At 47.2% G+C, this 25,360-nt stretch overlaps 1 protein-coding gene across 4 annotated transcripts in view; it reads left to right on the top strand.

Moving 5' to 3' along the window:
- LOC137449793 (tenascin) overlaps window positions 1-25,360 on the top strand; it is an 85,903-nt gene that overhangs the window by 15,668 nt on the left and 44,875 nt on the right. For all 4 annotated transcript variants that reach the window (XM_068155634.1, XM_068155633.1, XM_068155631.1 and 1 more), the window contains exons 2-8: window positions 15,149-15,729; window positions 17,162-18,475; window positions 19,718-19,981; window positions 21,008-21,123; window positions 21,364-21,520; window positions 22,049-22,318; window positions 24,764-24,949. In XM_068155634.1, the coding sequence (XP_068011735.1) occupies window positions 15,267-15,729; window positions 17,162-18,475; window positions 19,718-19,981; window positions 21,008-21,123; window positions 21,364-21,520; window positions 22,049-22,318; window positions 24,764-24,949 (2,770 nt within the window). In that variant the 5' untranslated portion in view covers window positions 15,149-15,266. The remainder of the gene's footprint in view (window positions 1-15,148; window positions 15,730-17,161; window positions 18,476-19,717; window positions 19,982-21,007; window positions 21,124-21,363; window positions 21,521-22,048; window positions 22,319-24,763; window positions 24,950-25,360) is intronic.

Genomic DNA, 25,360 nt, shown 5'->3' with positions numbered 1-25,360 from the left:
GAGATTATTGATGTCACTGCCTAAAACTGTCACAGCTTGTTAGAATTACATTATTTCAGATCACCTCTCCTGTGAGGGCAGACTGAAGGAGTTGGGGCTGTTCAGTCTGCAGAAGAGAAGGCTCCGAGGTGACCTCATTGTGGCCTTCCAGTATCTGAAGGGGGATACAGGAAGGCTGGGGAAGGACTTCTGAGGATCTCAGGTAGTGATAGGACTAGGGGGAATGGAATGAAGCTGGAGGTGGGGAGATTCAGGCTAGATGTGAGGAGGAGGTTCTTCACCATGAGAGCGGTGAAATCCTGGAATGTGTTGTCCAGGGAGGTGGTTGAGGCCCCGTCCCTGGGGGTGTTTAAGAGCAGGCTGGATGAGGCTCTGTCCAGCCTGATCTAGTGTGGGGTGTCCCTGCCCATGGCAGGGGGGTTGGAACTAGATGATCCTTGTGGTCCCTTCCAACCCTAAATGAAATTATGAAACTATGAAAACTATGAAACTATCAGTTATTTGGTTCTGCTGACCCTGGGCTGGAAAAGATAAGAGGCTAACTTCTCTAACAACTGTTTTGAACTAATGAACACCCTTCATATCCTTTTCTTTATCTTTTTCTCTAATCCAGTGGTATGATTTTGAACACATCCAAGTGCCAGGTTCTGCACATTGGCCACAGCAACCCCAGGCAGTGCTACAGGCTGGGGGCAGAGTGGCTGAGAGCAGCCAGGCAGAGAGGGACTTGGGGGTAGTGGCTGATGGTAGGCTGAACATGAGCCTGCAGTGTGCCCAGGCAGCCAAGAAGGCCAATGGCATCTTGGCCTGTATCAGGAACAGTGTGGCCAGCAGGAGCAGGGAGGTCATCTGCCCCTGTACACTGCACTGCTCAGGCCACACCTTGAGTCCTGTGTCCAGTTCTGGGCCCCTCAGTTCAGGAAGCATGTTGACTTGCTGGAAGGTGTCCAGAGAAGGGCAACAAAGTTGGGGAGGGGTCTGGAGCACAGCCCTGTGAGGAGAGGCTGAGGGAGCTGGGGTTGCTTAGCCTGGAGAAGAGGAGGCTCAGGGGAGACCTTCTTGCTATCTGCAACTCCCTGAAGGGAGGTTGTAGGCAGGCGGGAGTTGGTCTCTTCTCCCAGGCAACCAGCCCCAGAACAAGAGGACACAGTCTCAAGCTGCTCCAGGGAAGGTTCAGACTGGATGTTAGGAGGAAATTCTACACAGAGAGAGTGGTTGCCCATTGGAATGGGCTGCCCGTGGAGGTGGTGGAGTCACCGTCATTGGAGGTGTTTGAGAGGAGACTAGATGGGGTGCTTGGTTGCATGGGTTAGTTGATTAGGTGGTGTTGGATGATAGGTTGGACTCGATCTTGAAGGTCTCTTCCAACCTGGTCTATTCTATTTTCTAATTTTATAATTCTATTTTCTTTCTTTTCTCTTTTGTTTTTTTTTTCATTTAGATAGCTTGGACAAGAAAGGGGGAGAAGAGAGAGGGTTTGGGGGTAACCTGAGGTGAAATCCCTTTGGGAGGGTCTTTCTGTGTTATGTTCTTTCCTGTATATTTTTGTATATACTGTAAATCCTGTATATTTTCTATATATTCATTGCATTTCATTCTCCTTGTGAAATACAGCTTTTCATTCGCTTCTCTGACTGAGGTAGCTGTGCTTTATGTGGTGGGAGGAGCAAGCCTTCACACTACCACACAAGCACAGATATTTAACAGCAGATAGCTTACCATTTATAAACACTGATAAGGATTTGCAAGCTTTTATATATATATAAACATTTATAAGCATTTATAAGCTTTTATACAGAGGTAAGCTTATAAATGCTTACAAGTGCATATCTCTATCTCTATCCCTATATCTATATCTATCCATCCATATATATATATATATAAGAGCTTATTTATATAACAGATATCTTACCATTTGTAATCATCCTGCCAGGGAATTTAGTAATGATTTAGTTGCAACTTGCTCTTCCCCAGCTGTCACAGCAGAGCTGCTGTTCCTGCCACATGTTAAGGGGTACTCCAGAGCATTTTGCCGTCTAAAACTACCTGAAGGGAGGTTGTAGACAGATAGGGCCTGGTCTCTTCTCCCAGGCAAGCAGCACCAGAACAAGAGGATACAGTCTCAAGCTGTGCCAGGGGAGGTTTAGGCTGGATGGTAGGAAGAAATTCTTCATAGAGAGAGTGGTTGCCCATTGGAATGGGCTGCCTGGGGAGGTGGTGGAGTCACCATCATTGGAGGTGTTTAGGAGGAGACTTGATGGGGTGCTTGGTGCCATGGTTTAATTGATTAGATGATGTTGGATGATGGGTTGGACTCGATCTTGAAGGTCTCTTCCAACCTGGTCTGGTCTATTCTATTCTATTCTATTCTATTCTATTCTATTCTATTCTATTCCATTCCATTGCATTCCATTCCATTCCATTCCATCCCATCCCATCCCATCCCATCCCATCCCAAACTTTGCCTGATCTGCAGGACAAAAAAATCTCTTATCCAAGGGACCCACTCTTTCTTCAATTCAAACAAAAAAATTGGGGCACATTTTAGTTTAGCTCCCCCCCATAATGAAACCAAATCACCGTGGTTTTGGTGAAGAATTTGGAGACAGACTGAGAGAGTTGGGGTTGTGCAGTCTGGAGAAGAGAAGGCTCTGAGGAGACCTTATTGTGGCCTTCCAGTATTGTGAGGGGGCTACAAGAAAGCTTGGGGAGGACTTTTTAGGATGTCAGGTACTGATAGGACTGGGGGAAATAGAGCAAAACTAGAAGTGGGTAGATTCAGTTTGGATGTTAGGAAATTATTCTGCATGAGGGTGGTGAGACACTGGAAAGGTTGCCCAGGGAGGTGGTGGAGGCCCCATCCCTGGAGGTTTTTAGGGCCAGACTGGTTGGAGACTTGAGCAACCTGCTGTAGTGTGAGGTGTCCCTGCCCAGGGCAGGGGGTTTGGAACTGGATGATCTTTGGGGTCCATTCCAAGCCTCAGAGTTCTGTGTTTCTGTGATTCTAGTCCTGGGGGACCCCAGCAGTGAGTGGCATAGGCTGGATTCTAGGCGGGTTATAGGTGAAACCTGCCACATGGGTGTGTGTAACTGGTATCTGCCATGGGGCTGGGCTCTGCAGAAAACTTGAAATCGATTAAGACCTTTGTTCTGCCACCTGAGGACAATGATTCCCTTTCTTGTTCCCCTTTCCCATCTCAGTTCTCTCTCCTTTTCCTGTCGGATAAAATGGAAAGGGAAAAAAAACCCACCAAAACCCCCAATTTATTTGTTCACTTCTCAAGTCTGATTGAAGCTGGGTTTTTTTTAAGGACCCTGCTTTTGTGAATTTAATCAGATGCTTGATAACAGCAAGAGCGTTGCTAACTAACCCGGGGTACAAAGAAGCCCCTTCAGAGGAGCACATGACCTCATCGCCAGGATTACTCCATCACATGAATTCAGACTCCAGCGCACACCCAAAATAAACCTTGGGCTCCCCGTGCAGCACAGGGCTTTATTCACCTCTGTTCAGCGGGGCAAATGCTCTGCCAGTGCCTTTCTCAGTCGCTGGGATTAAACATGGATGGAAATTCAGGACACGAGGCAGATTTTCCTGGTCACAAATAGCCTGTCCCGCGCTCCAAAGCTGCTGGCTGGACCCTGCCGCTGGGCCATTGCCTTCCTGGAACCACTGAGTTCTGGCATGGGTTTGCAGTCGTGGAGCAAGTCTGGTTTTCCCTCGCAGCTCCCATTGTCTGTCTTGGTTTTGTTGGGTGCTCAGAGCCTTGGCAGCCAGGAGCTCGCTCTGGGAATGTCTGGGGGGGGGGTCCCACACAGAGCTCCCAAAAGTAACACTGTGCCAGAAGGTGCCACAAATCCCTCCCTAGTATGTAAGATGTGACACCACTGCATTGCCTTGATGCTCTCAGGGTCTCTAGCACCTAACATCCATATCCTTAGGACATCTTTTTTTTCTTTTTGGTAGACACTTCTCAGGAAGTATGTGGCTTTCAAACCAGGTGCTTTGAAACCTCAGTCTGGGTGTAAAGACGGAGCTTGTACTGCCCTGTGAGTGAGCAGTGGGACATGGAGGGCAGTGCAGTCTCCCATCCTGGCATGCTTTTCCTGGAAAAGGCATAGCAGCCCCAGAGGCCAGTCCAAGAACAGGCAGGGAAGGCTTCTGAAGTTATTGGAGTAAAATTAACAAAAATTGCAAGATCCTGCCAAGTCACAACCTGGAGGCATATTGGGTACAAGCCACATTCTCTGCAGTCAAGAGCCCATAAGTGTGCTGTAAGGCAGCACGTCTATAACTCAGGCTGAGATATAGCATGTATTTGTTTCTAGTTATGCACATTTAACAGTACATTACATGAGACATTAAACACCATGTTCTGAGCATGGTCTGATGAACTCTGCATTGCTCATCTAAGCCACTTGCCAATTGTCTTCATTCATTTTGAATTCAGAGAATTTTGTTCATTCTGGTGGTACCAACAATGAGTTATTAAGAGGTCTGGACCCCTGTGTTCAGTAGGGGTCTCTTCCTGAGTCTGGTTGGCTGTGTGTAACTGTTTCATAATGCCATGTTGGATGCTCCACATATAAAATATAGCCAAGAGAAACTGGGATATTCTAGGATTCAGCAGATGCCATTTCCTTAGGGTCTGATCCTGTAAATTCTGCATCTGATGACAGATGTTGCCTACCCTTGCTCTTGAGGATTGCCAGTGCATATTCATGGTTATTTTGATTAAACATAGAGTTATAGATTGGTGCAATGATTTGGATTGGAAGGGACTTTAAAGATCATCTAGTTCCAACCCCCTGCCATGGGCATGGACACCTTCCACTAGACCAGGTTGCTCAAGGCCCTGTGCAGTCTGGCCTTGAACACCTCGAGGGAAGGGACATCCCCAACCTCTCTGGCAACCTGTTCCAGTGTCTCACCACCCTCACTGTAAAGAATTTCTTCCTAATCTCCAGTCTTAATCTCCCCTCCTCAAGCTTCAATCCATTCCCTCTCATCCTACCACATAGTGTGGAATTGTTTTGCTTGGAGAAGACCTGTAAGATTTTCAGGCATCAGAACAGGTTACCCAGAGAGATGGTGCAGCATTGTGCCTGGAGATGTTCAAGAAACATGTGGACATGGCACTTCAGGATATGGTTTAATGGCCATGGTGGTGATTTGACGATCTTAAAGGTCTCTTCCAATTGAAACTATTCTATGATTCTAAGATCCTCAAGTCCAACCATGATCTGACTTGTGGGGAAGGTTCAAGCCATTATGAGAGCATCACATTACAATACATGCTGTGCCTTTAGGTTTCTTTAAGGGACAGCAGGCTGCTCTTCTGCACAACAGCCCAAACATACAGCTTTGAAGTTATCTTCAGAAGGCAGCATTCAGAGGTAGCAGTCCATCACTGTCCTGCAGTCAGCAGAGCAGAAGGTCTGCAGGTTCTACCACACTGTCTGCTGCCAGGCACTGCTGGCTGTGCAGTCAGCAGCAGGGGCCATCACTGCACCCCCCCCAAACACTCTTGAAATGGAAATCCCCTTAGGGGAACACAAAGCATTTCCATAAGACTAATCTTCTTTTAATAACATTAACCACAGGTTTGTTATTTAATTTCCTCCAAGGGGGCCTGGCCTCTGGAACAGCTCCAAAGGAAGCTTTGAGTTGATTCTGTAAATAATTGTGTAGTCATGCCCTTAGCAGGAGTACCTCGTACCCAACAGCCTGAAACAACAGGGCAGTTGTTTGAGCAGCTCTGCTCTAGTCAGATTATATCATTTGCAGAGCCATCCCATTTGCCCTTTTCACCATCAGTCTCATCTACTGTCTGTCTGTGGCCTCTTTAGAAGCTGACTTTAATACAAACTTAAGAACTGTAGCCACTTGGCTAATTTTGTTGAAGACACTGGGAGCTTCCTCTAGCATAGGTGCTGTATAAAAGCATTCAAAGTCAACTTCTAGCATGCAGATCATAGGCAGAAAAATTGAAAGCAAGGAAAGTATTTTCATAGGGACCAAAGGGAAGAATCTTTCTACCACAGAACCATAGGATGCCAGAGGTTGGAAGAGATCTTTGAGACCAAGTCCAACCACTCACCAAGAGCTCGCAGTCCCACCACTACTGCTGAGGCTCTGCCACTTAACCATGTCCCACAGCACCACACCCATGTGTCTTTTAAATACCCCCAGGGATGGTGACTCCACCACCTCCCTGGGCAGCCATTCCCAATACCCAAGAACCTTTTCTGTGATTTTTCCCCTCCTACTGTCCAACCTGAACCTCTCTTGGCACAATCTGAGGCAGTTTCCTCTTGTTCTGTCATTTGTTGCCTGTGAGAAGAGACTAAACCCCACGTCACTCCAACCTCCTTTGAGGTAATTGTAGAGGGTGATGAGGTCTCTCCTCAGCCTCCTCTTCTGAAGACTAAACAACCCCAGATCTCTCAGCTGTTCCTCATAGGACCTTTGTTCAAAGCCCTTCACCAGCTTAGCTGACTATCTTTGGACATGCTCCAGCAACTCAATGCCCTTCTTGGAGTGAGGGACCCAAAAGTGAACACAGTCCTGGAGGTGTGGCCTCACCAGTGTGCAAGAGGACAGTAATGTCCCTAAAGCTGCTGGCAAAAGGGGAGACCCAACTCTACTGGGACTCATGTCCTCTAGAGGAACAGCTGGAAACATAACTAACTAAATTACTTAATTCTTTTTATTTGCACTTAATTTAGAGTGCAAATCTCCCAGAGACTTATTAGAAATCTGGATGATAATTGACTTGCCTAAATTCGTGCCAGAAATGAGGAATGATCTCAGATCTCACAGGTCCCAGCACACCGCGGTTTCCACACGCCTGGCTCTCTTCTGAGCTCTTGCTCCTTTGCTCTTGATGGAACAGCAATAGCAGCAGTAGTATATTCAGCAGAAATTCTTTGCTTTTCTCATCATCAGCCAGGTAATTCCTAAGAAACATAAATCAAACATTCTTCAGGACTATGAAACTGGAAGGCACTTCTTGGTCGTTGAATCCAATATCCTGTTATTGCAGGCACCTCATCACGTAATCTATTTTGCACTTCTAATTGCTGCATGTGTTCAGCACTCATTGTCTCCCAGCTGTATCTCTGCCAGCTGATTTAATTTTGCATTCAATTCATCAGATTTGCTCATGATATTGAATGCTTTATTGATCAAAGGTGTTGCTGATAGTGGAAGATAGACCACCTCTGATCTCTGAACTTTTGTCCTGCTTTGACAGCCAGCCAAGCTCTTTGTTTGGTTTGGAGAGGTCTGTTCTCTCCCTGAGATCCTGAGCAAGGATAGACCAAGAGAGATTTTCCATGGCTAGGAGTACAAAACTTTTGCAACAAAGTAGCTTCTAATGGAATAATCATGCTAATTTAACTCAAAATAGTCACTGTGTGACAGAAGGTTTAGTCTCTCATGGGGCTCCTTTTATGCTTATCATTCAGAATTTACCATAGCTCTTTCACATTTTTATGGATGTTGGCTTCAGTGGGTTATTTTTCCTTCCCCTTTTGTGGCACTGTCATGCTGATGGCTTTGAAATATGAGCCTTTGCTAAATTCTAATTCTAAATTGTACACAAAGCCATTGAGTAAGATTCCTTCCAAAACAGCCTCGGTAAAGTTGTTTCTCTGTGTTGCTTTTCAGCCAAGGTAGAATGGGCAAAAGGGATCCAAATGGTTTTATTTAAAGATGATCTACAGTAGCAACTGTGAACCAGAAGCTCTATGGTTTCCCCAAAGTAGAAATGTTATCCAGGAGCCAAAGATGAAAAATTAACTAGAGTGAAGAGTTCAGGTTCAGCTGAGTGGTGTTTACTGCAGGGCTACAGGGGCTGAACAGAGCAAAAACACCTCTGTGGTTGTTTTAATTGCTGGTCTTTGGGACAGACTGAGGCATAAATCTGATCACAGTGATGACCAGTGTCTACTATTTTGTTCATGTCTGATAATCTCAGATCTGCTCTATTAGTAATTCCATTGGCATTGGCAAAGCCCTCGAAACAAACTCATAGATTCATAGAATGGTTTGGGTTGGAAGGGACCCTGAAGATCATATGCTTCCAACGCCCCTGCCATTGGCAGGGAAACCTTCCACTAGACCAGGTTGCTCAAGGCCTTGAACACCTCTACATGGACTCACACAACTTCTCCCTGACCCAGATGAGACACAGACAGAAAGGTAAGCCTTTGAGTAGTAACCTTCTGCTTCCACTATAGGCAGGGAAGGGGAAATCTCCAGCAAAATGTGTCTTGGAACAGTCAGACAGGCTCCTTGAACCTCTCAGACTAGCATAAAACATAATCCTCTACCACCTCCTCTTCTTCTGGGCTCCAGTGACCCAACCTGCAGACACCAGCCCTGCTCTGCTCCAGGCTGGGGAAAAGCAAGAGGAAGAAGTCCTGCTGCCAGCCCTCCTTCTGGAGCAGAGGCCACACTGTCTACTTCAGCTTCAGGAGGGACAGAGCAGATCACAAAATGCCAGGCAGTCTGACAAAGACTGACCTACACCAAATATCTCTTCTTACTATGTTGTACTGTTGGGACTGAGAATGGAAAGGAAATGCTTTTTGGTAGCTATGAATGTATGGAAACAGCAGTAAAAGATGATGAAGGCAGAAGTCTTCATGTTTTGGCCTGACATGTCAAAATTTGCAGCCTCCCTGCCCCAGTTTCTTTGGGCACATTTCAGCCTTAATCCAGTTGGGTTTGAGAAGGTACCTGGAGCTTCAAGAGTCACAGGCTCCTGGCAAAGCTCCATGAGCACTTTGTTATGAACAGGTTGCACCTTTTGAAGCTCTGCCTTGCAAAAATTCTCCCTGGCAGACAGTTGATTGTTCCTCTGCAATAGCACAGCTTGTGTGCTTTGTAGAGAATGCACCAATTCCCTGTGTCTGCACCTAGGGAGTATCCCAGGTCAGATCAGAAGAGAATAGAATTGAATTAATCAGGTTGGAAAGGACCTTCAAGATCATTGAGTCCAACCTATCACCCAACACCATCTAATCAACTAAACCATGACACCAAGTGCCTCATGCAGTCTCTTCTTAAGCACTTCCAGTGATGGTGACTCCACCACCTCCCTGGGCAGCACATTCCAATGGCCAATCTCTCTTTCTGGGAAGAATTTCTTCCTCACATCCAGCCTAAACCTCCCCTGGCACAGCTTGAGACTATGTCCTATTGTTCTGGTGATGCTTGCCTGGGAAATGAGACCAACCTCCACCTGGCTACAACCTCCCTTCAGGGAGTTGTAGACAGCAAGAAAGTCTCCTCTACTCCAGGTTAAGAAACCCCAGCTCCCTCAGCCTCTCCTCACAGGGCTGTGCTCCAGACCCCTCCCCAGCTTTCTTGCCCTTCTCTGGACACCTTCCAGCATCTCAACATCTTTCCTAAACTGAGGGGCTCAGAACTGGACACAGGACTCAAGATGTGGTCTAGCCAGTGCATTCCTAAGGCTTTTTTGTCTGTATGTCAATGGATGGAGAGAAGAGCACCATGATATCACGGTGCCAGTGCCTGCACATGTGCACTGCTGGGTACCCCAGTCTTGAGGGAGCAGATGGTCAGATCAGGCCTTGGAGGAAATTCTTGAAACATGAAGTTTGTTCAGTTAACAGATCACAGGAAACTATTTTGGGGTTAGCAATGAACAAACCTCAAAATGCACCATCTTGTGCTTTCTGGAGAGGGCTATGGCTCTTCTCCAACTGAGCCTTCCTTTCTGTCAGGATCCAGCCTATTGCTACTTTTAGGCAGATTTTAACAAGATGTGCTTGAATCCAATGTATGCTGACAATATTTAATTCCCTCCTGCTGTCATGGGGGAAATAGCTCTTTAGAGAGGAATTGTTTCCTTTTTTCCCCTCTCTCTCTTATCTTTTTTTTTCCTCCTGCCTTTTTCAAGTCTAATTTCCAAGTCATGACATGTAGAGTGTGTCTGAGCAGTTCTAATCAGCCTTCTGCCTGCTTTATGGACAGCTGAGATGCTTTTTAACACCTCCACTTCTTCCTAGCTGCAATCTGTTTTGATTAAAATCACACAGGGTTCTCATTTGCATATTTATCACTCTTCATCCCCACAAATCATCTCACAGCTCTGCCACTCCTGAATTTGAAAGAGAGTCTGAGTGGCTACACCAGAACTTGATGCAAGACGTTAATTTGGTTTCTCACACCTGCTGGTTTCCAGCCAGTATGGCTTTGGGGAAAGAAAATATTCATGCATTACCTTGGCATATTATTCCCTGGGAGCCAGGGTTCCCAGGGTTTTTTTTTCAAGATTGATTGAACATTTCCTATTAAGAAACAAATTTCTAATTAAATGGAAAGGTCCTGAAAATGTTCTGATGCCAGGAGGGGGCCTGGGAGGGGGAGAATGTCTCAATGAAAAAAAATAACCCTGACATTATTTTTCAGCCTTTGACAGCCAGACTGTGTTGTGCTTTCAGATCCTCAGATGAAAGGCTGCAGTAGAAATGAAAATGATTCCTTTCCTTTGTGCTGTTGACAGTCCCTCTTAGGGCCACCACATATTATTAAGAGCATTAGCTCTGTGTTACTAACTCTTAGCTAGTGGCTGGGACTTTAAGGAGTGGGTTTTTTTTCTAGCAGTGTTCTCTTTTTCCCTCTTTGGATAATAATTCATTTTTACAGTTAGTCTTTGAGCCAGCCAGCCAAGAAGGCCACCAGTATCCTGACCTGACCTGGATAACATGGCCAGCAGGAATAGGGAAGGGATCATGCCCCTGTACTGGGCACTGGTGAGGCCACCCCTCAAGTACTGTGTCCAGTTTTGGGTGCCGCAGCATAAGAGACACATTGAAGTGCTGGAGTGTGTCCAGAGAAGAGCAGCAAAACTGGTGAAGGCATCTGGAGAACAGGGCTGTTGAGGAGTGACTGAGGGAACTGAGGTTGTTTAGTCTGGAGAAGAGAAGGCTCAGGGCAGACCTCATTGCTCTCTACGACTGCCTGAAAGGAGGTTGGAGTGAGGTGGGGCTGGGTCCCTTCTCTCAAGAAGCTAGCAACAGAACAAGAAGAAAGGGCCTTGGGTTGCACCAGGGGAGGTTTAGGTTGAATATTAGGATAAAATTTCTTTACTGAAAGAGTGGTCAAGCATTGGAACAGGCTGTCCAGGAGTGTGGTGGAGTCACCACCCCTGGAGATGTTAAAAAAACATATAGAAGAGGCACTTCTGGACATGGTTTAGTGGGCATGATGGTGGGTTGACAGTTGGACTTGATGATCTTAGAGGTCTTCACTGGAACGTGTCCAGAGAAGGGCATCAAAATTGGGGAGGGGTTTGGAACACAGGCCCTATGAGGAGGGGCTGAGGGAGCTGGTGTTGCTTAGCCTGGAGAAGAGGAAGCTCAGGGAGATCTTATTGCTCTCTACAACTACCTGAAGGGAGGTTGTAGCCGGGAGGGGGTTGGTCTCTTCTACCAGGCAAGCAACACAAGAACAAGAGGGACACAGTCTCAAGTTGCACCAAGGGAGGTTAACGCTGGATGTGAGGAAGAAATTCTTTCCCAGAAAGAGAGATTTGCCATTGGAATGTGTTGCCCAGGGAGGTGGTGGAGTCACATCGTTGGAGGTGTTTAGGAGGAGACTTGATAGGGTGCTTGGTGCCATGGTTTAGTTGATTAGATGGTGTTGGATGATAGGTTGGACTTGATGATCTTGAAGGGCCTCTTCCAACCTCGTCTCGTCTCTTCTCTTCTCTTCTCTTCTCTTCTCTTCTCTCTTCTCTTCTCTTCTCTTCTCTTCTCCTTCTCTTCTCTTCTCTTCTCTTCTCTTCTCTTCTCTTCTCTTCTCTTCTCTTCTCTTCTCTTCTCTTCTCTTCTCTTCTCTTCTCTTCTCTTCTCTTCTCTTCTCTTCTCATTCTCTTCTCTTCTCTTCTCTTCTCTTCTCTTCTCTTCTCTTCTCTTCTCTTCTCTTCCTCTTCTCTTCTCTTCTCTTCTCTTCTCTTCCCTTCCTTCCTTCCCTTCCCTTCCCTTCCCTTCCCCTTCCCTTCCCTTCCCTTCCCTTCCCTTCCCTTCCCTTCCCTTCCCTTCCCTTCCCCTTCCCTTCCCTTCCCTTCCCTTCCCTTCCCTTCCCTTCCCTTCCCTTCCTTCCCTTCCCTTCCCTTCCTCCCTTCCCTTCCCCTTCCCTTCCTTCCCTTCCCTTCCTTCCCTTCCCTTCCCTTCCCTTCCCTTCCCTTCCTCCTTCCCTTCCCTTCCCTTCCCTTTCCCTTCCCTATTCCTTCCCTTTCCCTTCCCTTCCCTTCCCTTCCTTCTCCGAACCTCTCCTCTCCTCTCCGAACCTCTCCTCTCTGAACCTCTCCTCTCCGAACCTCTTCTTTCTCAATATTCTATTCTTTTCCAACTCCTATTGATTCTATACAAGATAAGGAAAATTTTCTTCACAAGATAAGGCCAATTTCTTTTCCTGATTCTCATTCTGGCACTCTAGAGATACCATGATTAGCTCTCAATTCATAATCTCTGGGTTCATTTTAATAGGCCAGAGAAACCTGTGGGTTCCATTTCTCTGTAGAACAGCTTGCTCCTGGGTGGTCCAATGTGGTCTGACTGTTGTTTAGATATGTTTGGAGGAATGGGAGTTGGAGAGAAGGATGTCATCTTTGTTCTTCCAGCCAAAATATGTCTGATGTATAAATAATTGCATGAAGGTGTCTAGTTTTGTACATCACAGATCTAAGGGTGCATCTCAACTAATCATGCTGGGCTCCTTGACAGATCAGATGAGAAACACCTGATCTGAGTTAGCTCAGATAGCACACTAGGTGTTCAAAAACACAGAGGTCACAGAGCAGACACTGAGGAATGCTTCTACACCCACCACACTTCTTCGTAAACTTCAAAAGGAGGTCAGCCGAGATGCATTAAGCCTTCCAGTGTCATCTGTAGGCTGAGAGGTTTGGCTGACTCTAATGCAGTGAGTATCCAGTACAACTAATGGTGTTCATGTGGCTTTCATGACCAGTGAGGGTGACAGTGGCCTCTTGTCAGAAGCAGGTTTCTCATTTTCCAAGCATATTAAAAAAAACATCACAGTTTGCCCCATCATAAAAGGCTCTGCAGGCCCACGTCAGCAGAAAGTACAGGCAGTGTTCTGGCTTTGGGCAAGGCCCACAATTTTCTAGGTCAGGATTACTAAAAGCCATAGGGAAATTGATGCTCAACTTTGACTAAAATTCAGTGATAATTAGATGCAGAGCTGCTTCCAGTTTGTTCCTTTTCCCATCAGTGATGCATCTGTCAAGCAGCCTGTCCCCTTAGATAACTATTTGAGGATTAGGTACCAGCTGTATTACCTTGTCTCAGGGCAAAAAGCATGGAGCACAGGGAATCTCATGACATGGAAAGTGGATTTGCAGACTACCAAGTGGGAATGCATGAATAAAATCCTGAGCATGTTTCATGAACTGGCAACCCAATTTAGGGATTGGCCTAAGTCACAAAGGAGACCTGGACCATGCCTGTCTCTGTTATTCTTCATTAGCTACCTTCTGATGTCTTCTGGTGCAGAGAGGGCTTGCAAACATGTTTGATCAAATGGGGTAAGCATCAGAAATGGCTTAAAGCTGAATGCTTCTCCTTGACAAGAAAAAAGCCTCCACTGCTGCTTGTTTGCTTCTGATTGATTCCCCAGTAAAGAGAGGGGAAGTTCACTCTTGGTGAGCTCAACTTCAGTAAAATGTCTGATGCATTATTGTCATTCTTTCAGAAAAGCAACTGGGATGGCATGGGAAAAAGTGATTTCTGCACTTTGGGGGAAGCACAGGGGTGGAAGAAGCTAGTTTCTCATCTGACAAATGCCATAAAAACAAGGGTGTTTAGAGAGCAAATTGCTCCTTCCTCCATTTCTAGCATTTCACTAGCTTACAACCAGTCAAAGTGCAGTCACTGAGCCAACCACTTAACCAAGCTTCTCGGGGAATAGAAAGGAAAACAAATTCTGAGATGACATTAGATGTGCTTGTTTAGTCACTCCATTAGCTGCTTTTACTTCTCACTCTACATGCTGAAGGGTTGATTCTGCATGGGAGTTAATAGATGTCTTTCAGTTCTCTTGGCCCATATAATTTGAAGGGAACAGGTACAGACTGAGGAAGAGGAAATATTGAAGCCAATTGAAAAGAATGAGTTTCAGGCAGAGCTTGTACAGCCCATCCAGGTGCATATAACCATAAGCAAGCTATTGCTTTATAGCTGATGGAAGATCAGACAGTGGGAAATGTCATGTGGTTGCTAAAAAGACATTTTTATACCTGTATTGATGTAAAACCTTCTCACTTTCTGGAAGGACTCAGATGGTCTAAGGATTTCTTTTCCTTCTCTTCCTCTCCCTTTTTCGTGTGTGCACACACATGAATTTCTGTCACTGTTTTTCACAGTGTCTCCCTTTTGGAGTCACCTCTTTGTTGTGTCTCACTATTTCCACACTAAAATATGGCTAGCTATGATCCAAGCATTGACACTGAAACCTTCAGCTTACAGTGTTCTCCAGGGAGCTCCATTCATCTTCATGCTGTAGACAAATCATTGGTACAGTAAAACTTAACTGTTGGGCTACAAACCCCCAGAGTTCAGATTCCCAAGAAACTGGAGTAATTTAAAGCATCTGGGAAAGGGCTGCAATGAACTTAGTGGTGTTGGTATACCTGTGGATAACATCTCAGATTTCTTACATGATCCAGCCTTTTAGCAGCCTTCAAGCAGTGGCCTAATGAGAGAAGGGCACACAGATTTTTAACATTAGGTGAATCACAACAGAACTTTTATTTATTTTGCTTAATTCCAGCTGAGATGAGGCTCAGCAAGCTCCTTTGCCATGGTCCTTTGCTTCAGGCAGTAACCTTCCATACTGCACTGTACTTGCTCTTAATTGGAAGTAATAGCAGCTTCCTTCAGGGTTTGTCTTTGATCACAAGCACACTGAGGTTCTTGCACTGCTACTATATATAAGAGCAAGCTCAGCAGCCTGGGTGCAGTGAGTTCCCACACTGAGCAGCACCCCAGCCACCTTCTCTAAGGATGTCAACATGTTCTCAGTGTGACAGACCCTCTGTTGTGTGGTGTAGCTTTGGTTCATCCCTTACACTGCTCCTTCTTCTTCTAGGGAACAAGCGTGCAGGAAAGGAAAGGATATTCAACTTGGTTTGAACTGGCTCTCCAATTTCTGCTCCAGACTACATATCTAAGGCTGCATCAGCTTTGAAAAGGAACTGAATTCCACCATGGGACTCCTCACCCAGGTTTTGGCCTGTGCAATCTTAGCTTTGCTGCACCAGCATGTCAGCGGGGGACTCATCAAGCGAATTATCCGGCAGAAGCGGGAGGCCGGGCTAAATGTGACCTTGCCAGAGGACAATCAGCCTGTGGTTTTTAACCATGTCTACAACATTAAGTTGCCTGTCGGCTCCCTTTGCTCTGTGGACCTGGACTCAGCAAGTGGTGACTCAGACCTGAAGGCAGAAATTGAGCCTGTCAAGAATTATGAGGAGCACACGGTGAACGAAGGGAACCAGATCGTCTTCACACACCGAATTAACATTCCCCGCCGAGCCTGTGGCTGTGCAGCTGCCCCAGACATTAAGGATCTGCTGAGCAGACTGGAGGAACTGGAGGGGCTGGTATCCTCCCTACGGGAGCAGTGTGCCAGCGGGGCTGGATGCTGTCCTAATTCCCAGGCAGTGGAAGGTAAGACAGACTGGGGAGCTGCTCTCGGGGAAACCCTTATGCTGGCTCCAGACCTTGTTTAGAATAGATACTCCTTGTTTAGAATAGATACTCCTTGTTTAGAATAGATACTCTTTGCTTAGAATAGATACTCAAATCTGCTTCAAGAACCAGCAAAAGTCAACTTGTTAAATTTGAAACACAATCAAAGCTGGGACAGTACTTGGCCAGCTTGCAAGGAACATTCATTCACAGGTTTGAGGCTTTATGGATCTGTGGGTCAGAAGTCTGCCTGAGAAGCTTTGTAGCTGTAGCATTCAGCATGTATGGCACTTGGGCATGGTGACAATCTGTTGGAGTTAAGATTAAAGCTCACACAGTCCAAGCTCTTGGCTCTGCATTTTGTCCCTTTGAGTGTGCTGCCAAAGTAACCGTTTTCATTTCCAAGTTTTCTTTAATGGAGACCAATAAAAATACAGCAGGACATAAGGCAATGGACAAGCACAAACAGTTAGAGAAGGGGGGAAAAAGGGATCCCCCTTGGCAGCTTGTTAAACTGAGGTGAGAGATTGGTCACACAAGAGAGAAAACACAGGTCTGCTCAGCAGTGATCTGTGGCTCTGGTCTCAGAGCGGATGTTAGAACATGCTGCCTGTCTTTTTGTGCTCTGGAGAGAACTGGTGAATAATGCCTCATGGTGAATAATGCCTAATGAAGCAGTCAGGAAAGTTGTTCTGTCAGTAGAAGAGGCATTTGGAGGAGGACAGAGGCATCCAGCATGCTCATTGACCAAGTAGTTGGCATGGGCTCTTCTCTGGTGCTAGTGTGAATTAAAACATTCCTGGTATATTAAATCTCTCTGGAGAAAGGAGGAGATAGTTTCCTCCAAAGCCTTGGTGATTCTGGAAATTTTGTCCTGTGGGGAGATAAGGAATCATAGAAGCACAGAATGGTAGTGGTTGGAAGGGACCTCTAGAAATCACCGAGTCCAACCCCCCTGCCAAAGCAGGAGCACCCAGGGCAGGTCACACAGGAACACATTCATGCTGGTTTTGAAAGTCTCCAGAGAAGGAGACTCCACAAAAGGGGCAGCCTGCTCCAGGGCTCCATCACCCTCAAGTAAAGAATTTCCTCCTCCTGTTGAGGTGGAAGCTCCTATGTTCCACCTCTTCCCAGTTGATCCTTGTCCTACAACTGGACACCACTGAAAAGAGCCTCGCACCTTCATCTTGACACTCACCCCTCAGGTATTTATTGATACTGATACAATCTCCTCTCAGCCTTCTCTTCTTAAGACTAAACAGCCCCAGGTCTCTCAGTCTTTCTTCATAGGAGAGGTGTTCAAGGCCCCCAGTCATCCTTGTAGCCCTCCAGTAGATCTTTTTCTGTGCAACACTGGCTTAAAGCATGCAGAGCCAAGGGGATTAATGGGGTTTGTGGCTTGTTGGTACAGGTCGCCTGGACACAACACCCTACTGCAGCGGGCACGGCAACTACAGCATTGAGATCTGTGGCTGCGTCTGTGAGCCAGGCTGGAAGGGCCCCAACTGCTCTGAACCGGACTGTCCCCACAACTGCTTCAACCGGGGCCTCTGCCTCCAGGGTAAGTGTGTCTGCCACGAAGGCTTCACAGGCGAGGACTGCAGCCAGGCCGCCTGCCCGTCTGACTGCAACGACCAAGGCAAGTGCGTGGAGGGCGTGTGCCTGTGCTTCGAGGGCTACACGGGCACGGACTGCAGCCAGGAGCTCTGTGCACAGGGCTGTAGCGTGCACGGGCGCTGTGTCAATGGGCGGTGCCTGTGCCACGAAGGCTTCACCGGCGAGGATTGCAGTGAGCCTCTCTGTCCCAGTAACTGCCATGGTCGTGGGCGCTGTGTGGACAGTGAGTGTGTGTGCGACGAGGGCTACACCGGCGAGGACTGCGGGGAGCTCATCTGCCCCAATGACTGCTTCGACCGCGGGCGCTGCCTCAACGGGACCTGCTTCTGTGAGGAAGGCTTCACTGGGGAGGACTGCGGGGAGCTGACCTGCCCCAACAACTGCAACGGCAATGGGCGCTGCGAGAACGGCCTCTGCATCTGCCATGAAGGCTTCCTGGGGGATGACTGCAGCGAGAGGAGGTGCCCCAATGACTGCCACAGCCGTGGGCGCTGCTTCAATGGGCAGTGCATCTGCCACGAGGGCTACCTAGGCGAGGATTGCGGGGAGCTGCGGTGCCCCAACGACTGTCACGACCGCGGGCGCTGCGTCAATGGGCAGTGCGTGTGCCACGAGGGATTCATTGGTGAGGACTGCGGGGAGCTGCGGTGCCCCAACGATTGCAGCAACCGTGGGCGCTGCCTCAACGGGCAGTGCGTGTGCCACGAGGGGTTCACAGGGCATGACTGCGGGGAGCTGCGGTGCCCCAACGACTGCAACAACCATGGGCTCTGTGTCAATGGGCAGTGTGTGTGTGACGAGGGGTACACTGGAGAGGACTGTGGGGAGCTGCGCTGCCCTGAAGACTGCCACAACCGTGGGCGCTGCGTGGAGGGACGCTGCGAATGTGACAATGGCTTCACGGGTGAGGACTGTGGGGAGCTGTCCTGCCCCAACGACTGCCACCAGCGCGGGCGCTGTGTCGATGGGCGCTGTGTGTGCCACGAGGGCTTCATGGGCGAGGACTGCCGGGATCGGTCCTGCCCCAACAACTGCAACAATGCAGGCCGCTGCATCGATGGGCAGTGCATCTGTGAGGAGGGTTACATGGGAGAGGACTGCTCCGATGGTAAGTTGTGATGTCCCTTTTGAATCAGTTCCCTGGGTAAATCCCCTGTGTCTATCCATGAGCCTCAGAGCCTCTGTGCCCCTTTCCCATATAGCTGGGCCTTGTCACCTCTCTTCTAAATGTCCTTGGTGTCACTTGAGGCTATTTCATCTCATCCTACTAGGGAGAATAGACTGATCAAATCTCTCAGATCTCTGAGCTGGAGACCTGAAGGAGGCAGAGGGTGTAGTGGAGGCAAGGCACACACAGAAAAGAATGTTGTCCCATCTGAGTGATCTGTATGAGACAACCAACGATGGAGTTGCCAGATGTTGCAAATACTGCAGTGCAAGCTTTCAGGATTACTGCAGTGGCCCTGGCTATCTCTCAATTGGCCAGAGAGATTTTTCTAACTACAGTAAAACCTGATTTAAAATATATATATATATATATATATATATATATATATATATATATGTAAGCTTAGAGTAAAACCATGGGATCAGCTGGAGTGGAAAGTTAACTACAAAGCCACATGCTTAGTTTCCCAGTACCACTGACTCTGTGGAAGTTGATAGAAAATGTTGGCAGCTAGGTAAAGACAGGCAAAGACAGGCATTACACTGCAAATAGGGGCAGTTTCCTTTTGTAGATCCCAGGGGACAAATTTCAGAGCTGAGACCTTTGTAGAACAATCAAAGAGTACTTTGGGGTTGGGAGCATTATAAAAGACAATGAATACCCTTGAAAAGAACTTCATATTTTTTTCACCCCTTCTTTCTGGGAGGCTCCTGAGGCATATTTTGTGCTCTTGCATGTGCAAATGTGGAGCAGTCAATTGGAAGTATTTACAAAAGCAATCACGTTTTATTTCACTTTGGAAAATCTGTGCAAACCCCAGGGCTTCCAGCTATAAACCCATGTGTTGCTGGCAGTTGAATTAAATGTCTGAATCCCTAGAGACCCAGCTATAGTAGGTCTGTACAGGAGCCATGAGTGGAGGAGCTGGAACAAAGTCAGACATAGGTTGTGTGGAAGTTGTGAGAGTAGCACTGGCCTGGGACATTTGGAGGCGTCTGTAGCCTTCATCTTCTGAATGTTCCTTTCCTCAAGCAGCTAATTTGTGTGACGTGGCTTCCCCAGCCCCTCTTTGTTAGATGATGCTTTCAAACTGCTCCTGGGAAAATGTGAACCTGGGTAAGTCATTACTTTCTGAGCCTTGAAAACCTCTTACAAGTTTGCTTTGCTTTTTCCCCTTCCTAGTGTCTCCTCCAACTGAGCTGACTGTGACAAACGTAACAGATAAAACTGTAAATCTGGAATGGAAGCATGAGAACCTTGTCAATGAGTACCTCATCACCTACGTCCCTACCAGCAGTGGTGGCTTAGATATGCAGTTCACCGTGCCAGGAAACCAGACAGCTGCCACTATTCATGAACTGGAGCCAGGTGTTGAATACTTCATCCGTGTCTTTGCAATCCTCAAGAACAAGAAGAGTATTCCAGTCAGTGCCAGGGTAGCAACATGTGAGTTTGACATTCTCTATGTGCATGCTTTTGCCTATTTCACAGAATATATTTGGTTGGAAGAGACCTCCAAGGTCATCCAGTCCAACTTTTGACCCAACACTGCAAGGGAAACACTAAACCATATCCCTAAGTACCAGATCCACACACCATTGAAACACCTTCAGGGATAGTGACTCCACCACTGCCCTGGGTGGACCATTCAAATGGTTGAAAATCCTTTCAGTGCAGAAATAAATTCATTCCTTTCCTTTCCTCTCCTCTCCTCTCCTCTCCTCTCCTCTCCTCTCCTCTCCTCTCCTCTCCTCTCCTCTCCTCTCCTCTCCTCTCCTCTCCTCTCCTCTCCTCTCCTCTCCTCTCCTCTCCTCTCCTCTCCTCTCCTCTCCTCTCCTCTCCTCTCCTCTCCTCTCCTCTCCTCTCCTCTCCTCTCCTCTCCTCTCCTCTCCTCTCCTCTCCTCTCCTCTCCTCTCCTCTCCTCTCCTCTCCTCTCCTCTCCTCTCCTCTCCTCTCCTCTCCTCTCCTCTCCTCTCCTCTCCTCTCCTCTCCTCTCCTCTCCTCTCCTCTCCTCTCCTCTCCTCTCCTCTCCTCTCCTCTCCTCTCCTCTCCTCTCCTCTCCTCTCCTCTCCTCTCCTCTCCTCTCCTCTCCTCTCCTCTCCTCTCCTCTCCTCTCCTCTCCTCTCCTCTCCTCTCCTCTCCTCTCCTCTCCTCTCCTCTCCTCTCCTCTCCTCTCCTCTCCTCTCCTCTCCTCTCCTCTCCTCTCCTCTCCTCTCCTCTCCTCTCCTCTCCTCTCCTCTCCTCTCCTCTCCTCTCCTCTCCTCTCCTCTCCTCTCCTCTCCTCTCCTCTCCTCTCCTCTCCTCTCCTCTCCTCTCCTCTCCTCTCCTCCCCTTCCCTCCCCTTCCCTCCCTTCCCCTTCCCCTTCCCCTTCCCCTTCCCCTTCCCCTTCCTTCCCTTCTCTTTTTTTTCCTGTGCATTATTTGTGGGAACATGTTGCTCAAGTGATGTCATCCTTTTATTTTCTATCACAGATCTGCCTGCTCCAGAAGGTCTGAAATTCAAATCTGTTAGAGAAACCTCTGTCCAGGTGGAGTGGGATCCTCTAAACTTTTCTTTTGATGGCTGGGAGCTGGTCTTCCGTAATATGGTAAGGCAGCAGTGATTCTTCTGTAGAAGCCACCTAGAGAGTCATAACTCATAGAATGGTTTGGGTTGGAAGGGACTTTAAAGATCATCCAGTTCCAATGCCCTGCCATGGGCAGGGACACCTTCCCCTAGACCAAGCTGCTTAAGGCTTCATCCAACCTGGCCTTGAACAGCTCCAAGGAATAGTGAAAGCTCCTGGATTTCTTATGTTTATACTAACTGATTGTTCCATATGTTGCAGAAAACAGATGATAATGGAGACATAACCAGCAGCTTGAAAAGGCCAGAGACATCTTACATGCAGCCAGGTTTGGCCCCGGGGCAACAATATAATGTGTCCCTTCACATAGTGAAAAACAATACCAGAGGACCAGGACTATCCAAAGTGATAACCACAAGTAAGCACAACCTGTATTTGGTGTAATGCCACCAAGAACACAACTGGGTTTTGGTGTAGCAAATAATGGGAAAGCCAAGCTCTGTACTGTGAATTCACAGTGGCAAAAAAGGAAGTAGTGAGGAGAAATTAATTCCTTTCCAGATTACCTGTTTGAAGTGGAAAGGCATTTTATATTTAGCTGGAAGGTAGAAAAAAAATATGCATTAACAGGAATTAAATTGCTATCATCCTGGTGATATTTGCATAAAGTTTCTATTGTGCAGAGGTTCTTAGGGTTGCTGCTTTTCCTTCCTTTGGCAGTTTCTGATGTTAAGAAATCTTGATTAATTTCCTCCTGAGGAATTGACTCCATTTGGCACTTTCCTCTACACTTATGGAGGGGAAAGGAAGTGAATGAAATAAGCTTCAGTTGGTGGAAGCCACTCATTTTACTTTTGCTCAGAAGTGGCAATTAAGAGCACAAAAATGTGTATGACTTTTCTGGCAAGATTTCCTTAGAAACCACCTTTTACTGTTTTGGTGACAGAACTTGATGCTCCTAGCCAGATCGAGGCAAAAGATGTCACAGACACCACAGCTCTTATCACATGGTCCAAGCCCTTGGCTAACATTGAAGGCATAGAGCTCACTTATGGCCCCAAAGATACTCCAGGGGACAGGACAACCATCGACCTCTCTGAAGATGAAAACCAATATTCTATTGGAAACCTGAGGCCGCACACAGAGTATGAAGTGACACTCATCTCTCGTCGAGGAGACATGGAAAGCGACCCCATAAAAGAAGTCTTTACCACAGGTAAGAGGCTCGGCTGCCCATCCAAACTCCTGGGAAGGCAAAGCAACCACCATCAGTATTCCTCTGCTGTTTGATAGTTACTGCAACAACAAAGGATCAGAACAATTCTAGAGGAACGTGATTGTGGACAATGTTTGTGCTGTGCTTTATCTTCCTGGCTTAACAAGCCAGGAAGGGGACACAGTCTCAAGCTGCGCCAGGGGACGTTTAGGCTGGAGGTGAGGAGAAAGTTCTTCACCAAGAGAGTCATTAGCCATTGAAATATGCTGCCTGGGGAGGTGGTGGAGTCACCATGCCTCAAGGTGCTCAAGAGGGGATTGGATGTGGCACTTGGTGCCATGCTTATTCATGAGGTCTGTGGTGACATGTTGGGCTTGATCCTTGAGGTCTCTTCCAACCTTGGCGATACTGTGATACTATAACAAGATAGTTAGAGCCTCCCCCCATGTGTTTTAAAAATGGGAATTATTATATTAAGTCTCTTAGAAGTTTTTGCTCATCACTCTCAAAAATCTCTGCTTCAGGAAACAAATTCCCCTGGGTTATTTGTCTATCTGCAGAGCTAAATATCTCCCACAGTTCTTATTCCATCTCAGACCTTATTTCTGCCTGTCTAAAGGCGTAACACGTTAGCAGAGAACTGCTTTTCTTCCTTCTTCAGCTCTGCAGATGTTTTCTGTCATGCTTTTAGAAAATCACTTTGCTCTTTAGTGATGCTGGGAATGCTTTATAAAAGTGTGGGTCTTTTAGCATGTCATCAAGGTTTGAGGCATTAAGGGAGCTGAGTAAATGGAACATAGAGAATTACCTCCCTTTTCATCCTGAAATGCTGTTGTTCATTCAGGGCAGGGTTTGAGTTTGCTGTAGATGAGAACAGTCAGAGCCCGTTGAGTTTCTACATGATATTCACCTTCTGTTTGGAGGCTTAGAATTCCTTTCAGCCATGAATATTTACTGAACCTAAATTCTAGAGATGATCAATCTTTTTTTTTCCCTTAATGACCTTTTTCCTTCTGAAAGCTGAGCTATTTCTAAAGGAAAAACAGCACTTTCATCCAAATAGATTTTCCCCACATGCCTACTGTGTAATAAAACTAATTAGTAAAATTGAAAACATTGGTTTTATCTTAGGAGATAAAAGTTTATGGTCTTCCACTGCTGTTTTCCCCAAAGCTAGTGAACTCTCTGCTTCAGACTGAAAGAAATCTGCTTGCTGTAGTTAAGAGAATTGTAGTACGGTGTGAGTGGAAACTTAGCATTGGCTTTATGGATTGTTCCACCTTCTAAAACATACTGCTCTAAGGGATTGCTTTTGTAAGAGAACGATGGCATCCTAGCCTGCATCAAGAATAGTGTGGCCAGCAGGAGCAGGGAAGTCAGTGTGCCCCTGTGCTCAGCACTGGTTAGGCCACACCTTGAGTCCTGTGTCCAGTTCTGGGCCCCTCGATTTAAGAAGGACATTGAGACACTTGAACATGTCCAGAGAAGGGCAACGAGGCTGGGGAGAGCCCTCGAGCACAAGCCCTAGGAGGAGAAGCTGAGGGAGCTGGGGTTGTTTAGCCTGGAGAAGAAGAGGCTCAGGGGAGACCTTCTTGCTGTCTACAGCTACCTGAAGGGAGGTTGTAGCCAGGAGGGGGTTAGTCTCTTCTCCCAGGCAACCAGCACCAGAACAAGAGGACACAGTCTCAAGCTGCACCAGGGGAAGTTTAGGCTGGTGGTGAGGAGAAAGTTCTTCCCAGAGAGAGTTGTTGGCCATTGGAATGTGCTGCCCAGGGAGGTGGTGGATTCACTATCCCTGGAGGTGTTGAAGAGAGGATTGGAAGTGGCACTTGGTACCATGGTCTAGTAGGCATGAGGTGTTGAGTGACAGGTTGGACTTGATGATCCTTTGGGTGGAAGGATGTTGACTTGCTGGAATGAGTCCAGAGAAGAGCAACAAAGTTGGTGAGGGGTTTGGAACACAAGCCCTATGAGGAAAGACTGAGGGAGCTAGGGTTGCTCAGCCTGGAGAAGAGGAGGCTCAGGAGTGACCTTATCACTCTCTACAACTACCTGAAGGGAGATTGTAGACAGGCGGATGATGGTCTCTTCTCCCAGTACCAGAACAAGAGGACACAGTCTCAGGCTGCGCTAGGGGAGGTTCAGGTTGGCTATTAGGAAGAAGTTCTATACAGAGAGAGTGATTGCCCATTGGAATGGGCTGCCCAGGGAGGTGGTGGAGCCACCGTCATTGGAGGTGTTCAGGAGGAGACTTGATGGGGTGCTTGGTGCCATGGGTTAGCTGTTTGGGTGGGTTGGATTGGTTGATGGGTTGGACGCGATGATCTTGAAGGTCTCTTCCAACCTGGTTTGATCCTTGAGGTCTTTTCCAGCCTTGTTGACTCTATGATTCGATGATTTCTGTTGATTGATTCATTGGTTGTTTGATTGGTTGATTGATCACAGATTTGGATGCTCCAAGAAACCTGAAGCGGGTGTCACAGACAGACAATAGCATCACTCTGGAGTGGAAGAACAGCCACGCAAATATTGACAACTATCGCATTAAGTTTGCTCCCATCTCTGGTGGAGACCATGCTGAGCTCACAGTGCCAAAGGGCAGCCAAGCAACAACCAGAGCTACACTCACAGGTAAGGGAAGGGAGAGATTGTCACCAATGTCAGGCCACTGCTATCACCTTACAGCACAGTAGGGTAGTGAAAAGATTGGCCACTAGACAAGGGCTACAAGCAGAGGTTGCACATTTTAAGTACAAGTAATGAGATGAAAATCTGTGTGGGGTATCTTGACTTGCTTGCAGATGGATAAATGCCAGCAGAAAGTGTGTAGCCATTTCACTCTCTTGTGCATCCCTGAATCCTACTAGTCAGCTCCCTGAGTTCTAAGTAGCTACATGTCTGTGTGGAGATGGCTTCACATTCCTGAGTTCACAAGACTGTGCTAGGGACGGCATTTACTGATGCCAAGCTGCTACTTTTCTATGTACCTGCTGGTTGCCCACCAGCCTGGAAGGCTAATAATGATACTTTCTCCACGGCACA

This window comes from Melanerpes formicivorus, unplaced genomic scaffold, assembly GCF_026170545.1.
Source record: "Melanerpes formicivorus ecotype bairdi unplaced genomic scaffold, bMelFor1.0.p_v2 SCAF_33, whole genome shotgun sequence".
Classification (NCBI taxonomy): Eukaryota; Metazoa; Chordata; class Aves; order Piciformes; family Picidae; genus Melanerpes; species Melanerpes formicivorus.
The sequence above is the reverse complement of the archived record's forward strand: the minus strand, read 5'-3'. Positions and strand labels throughout refer to the sequence as shown.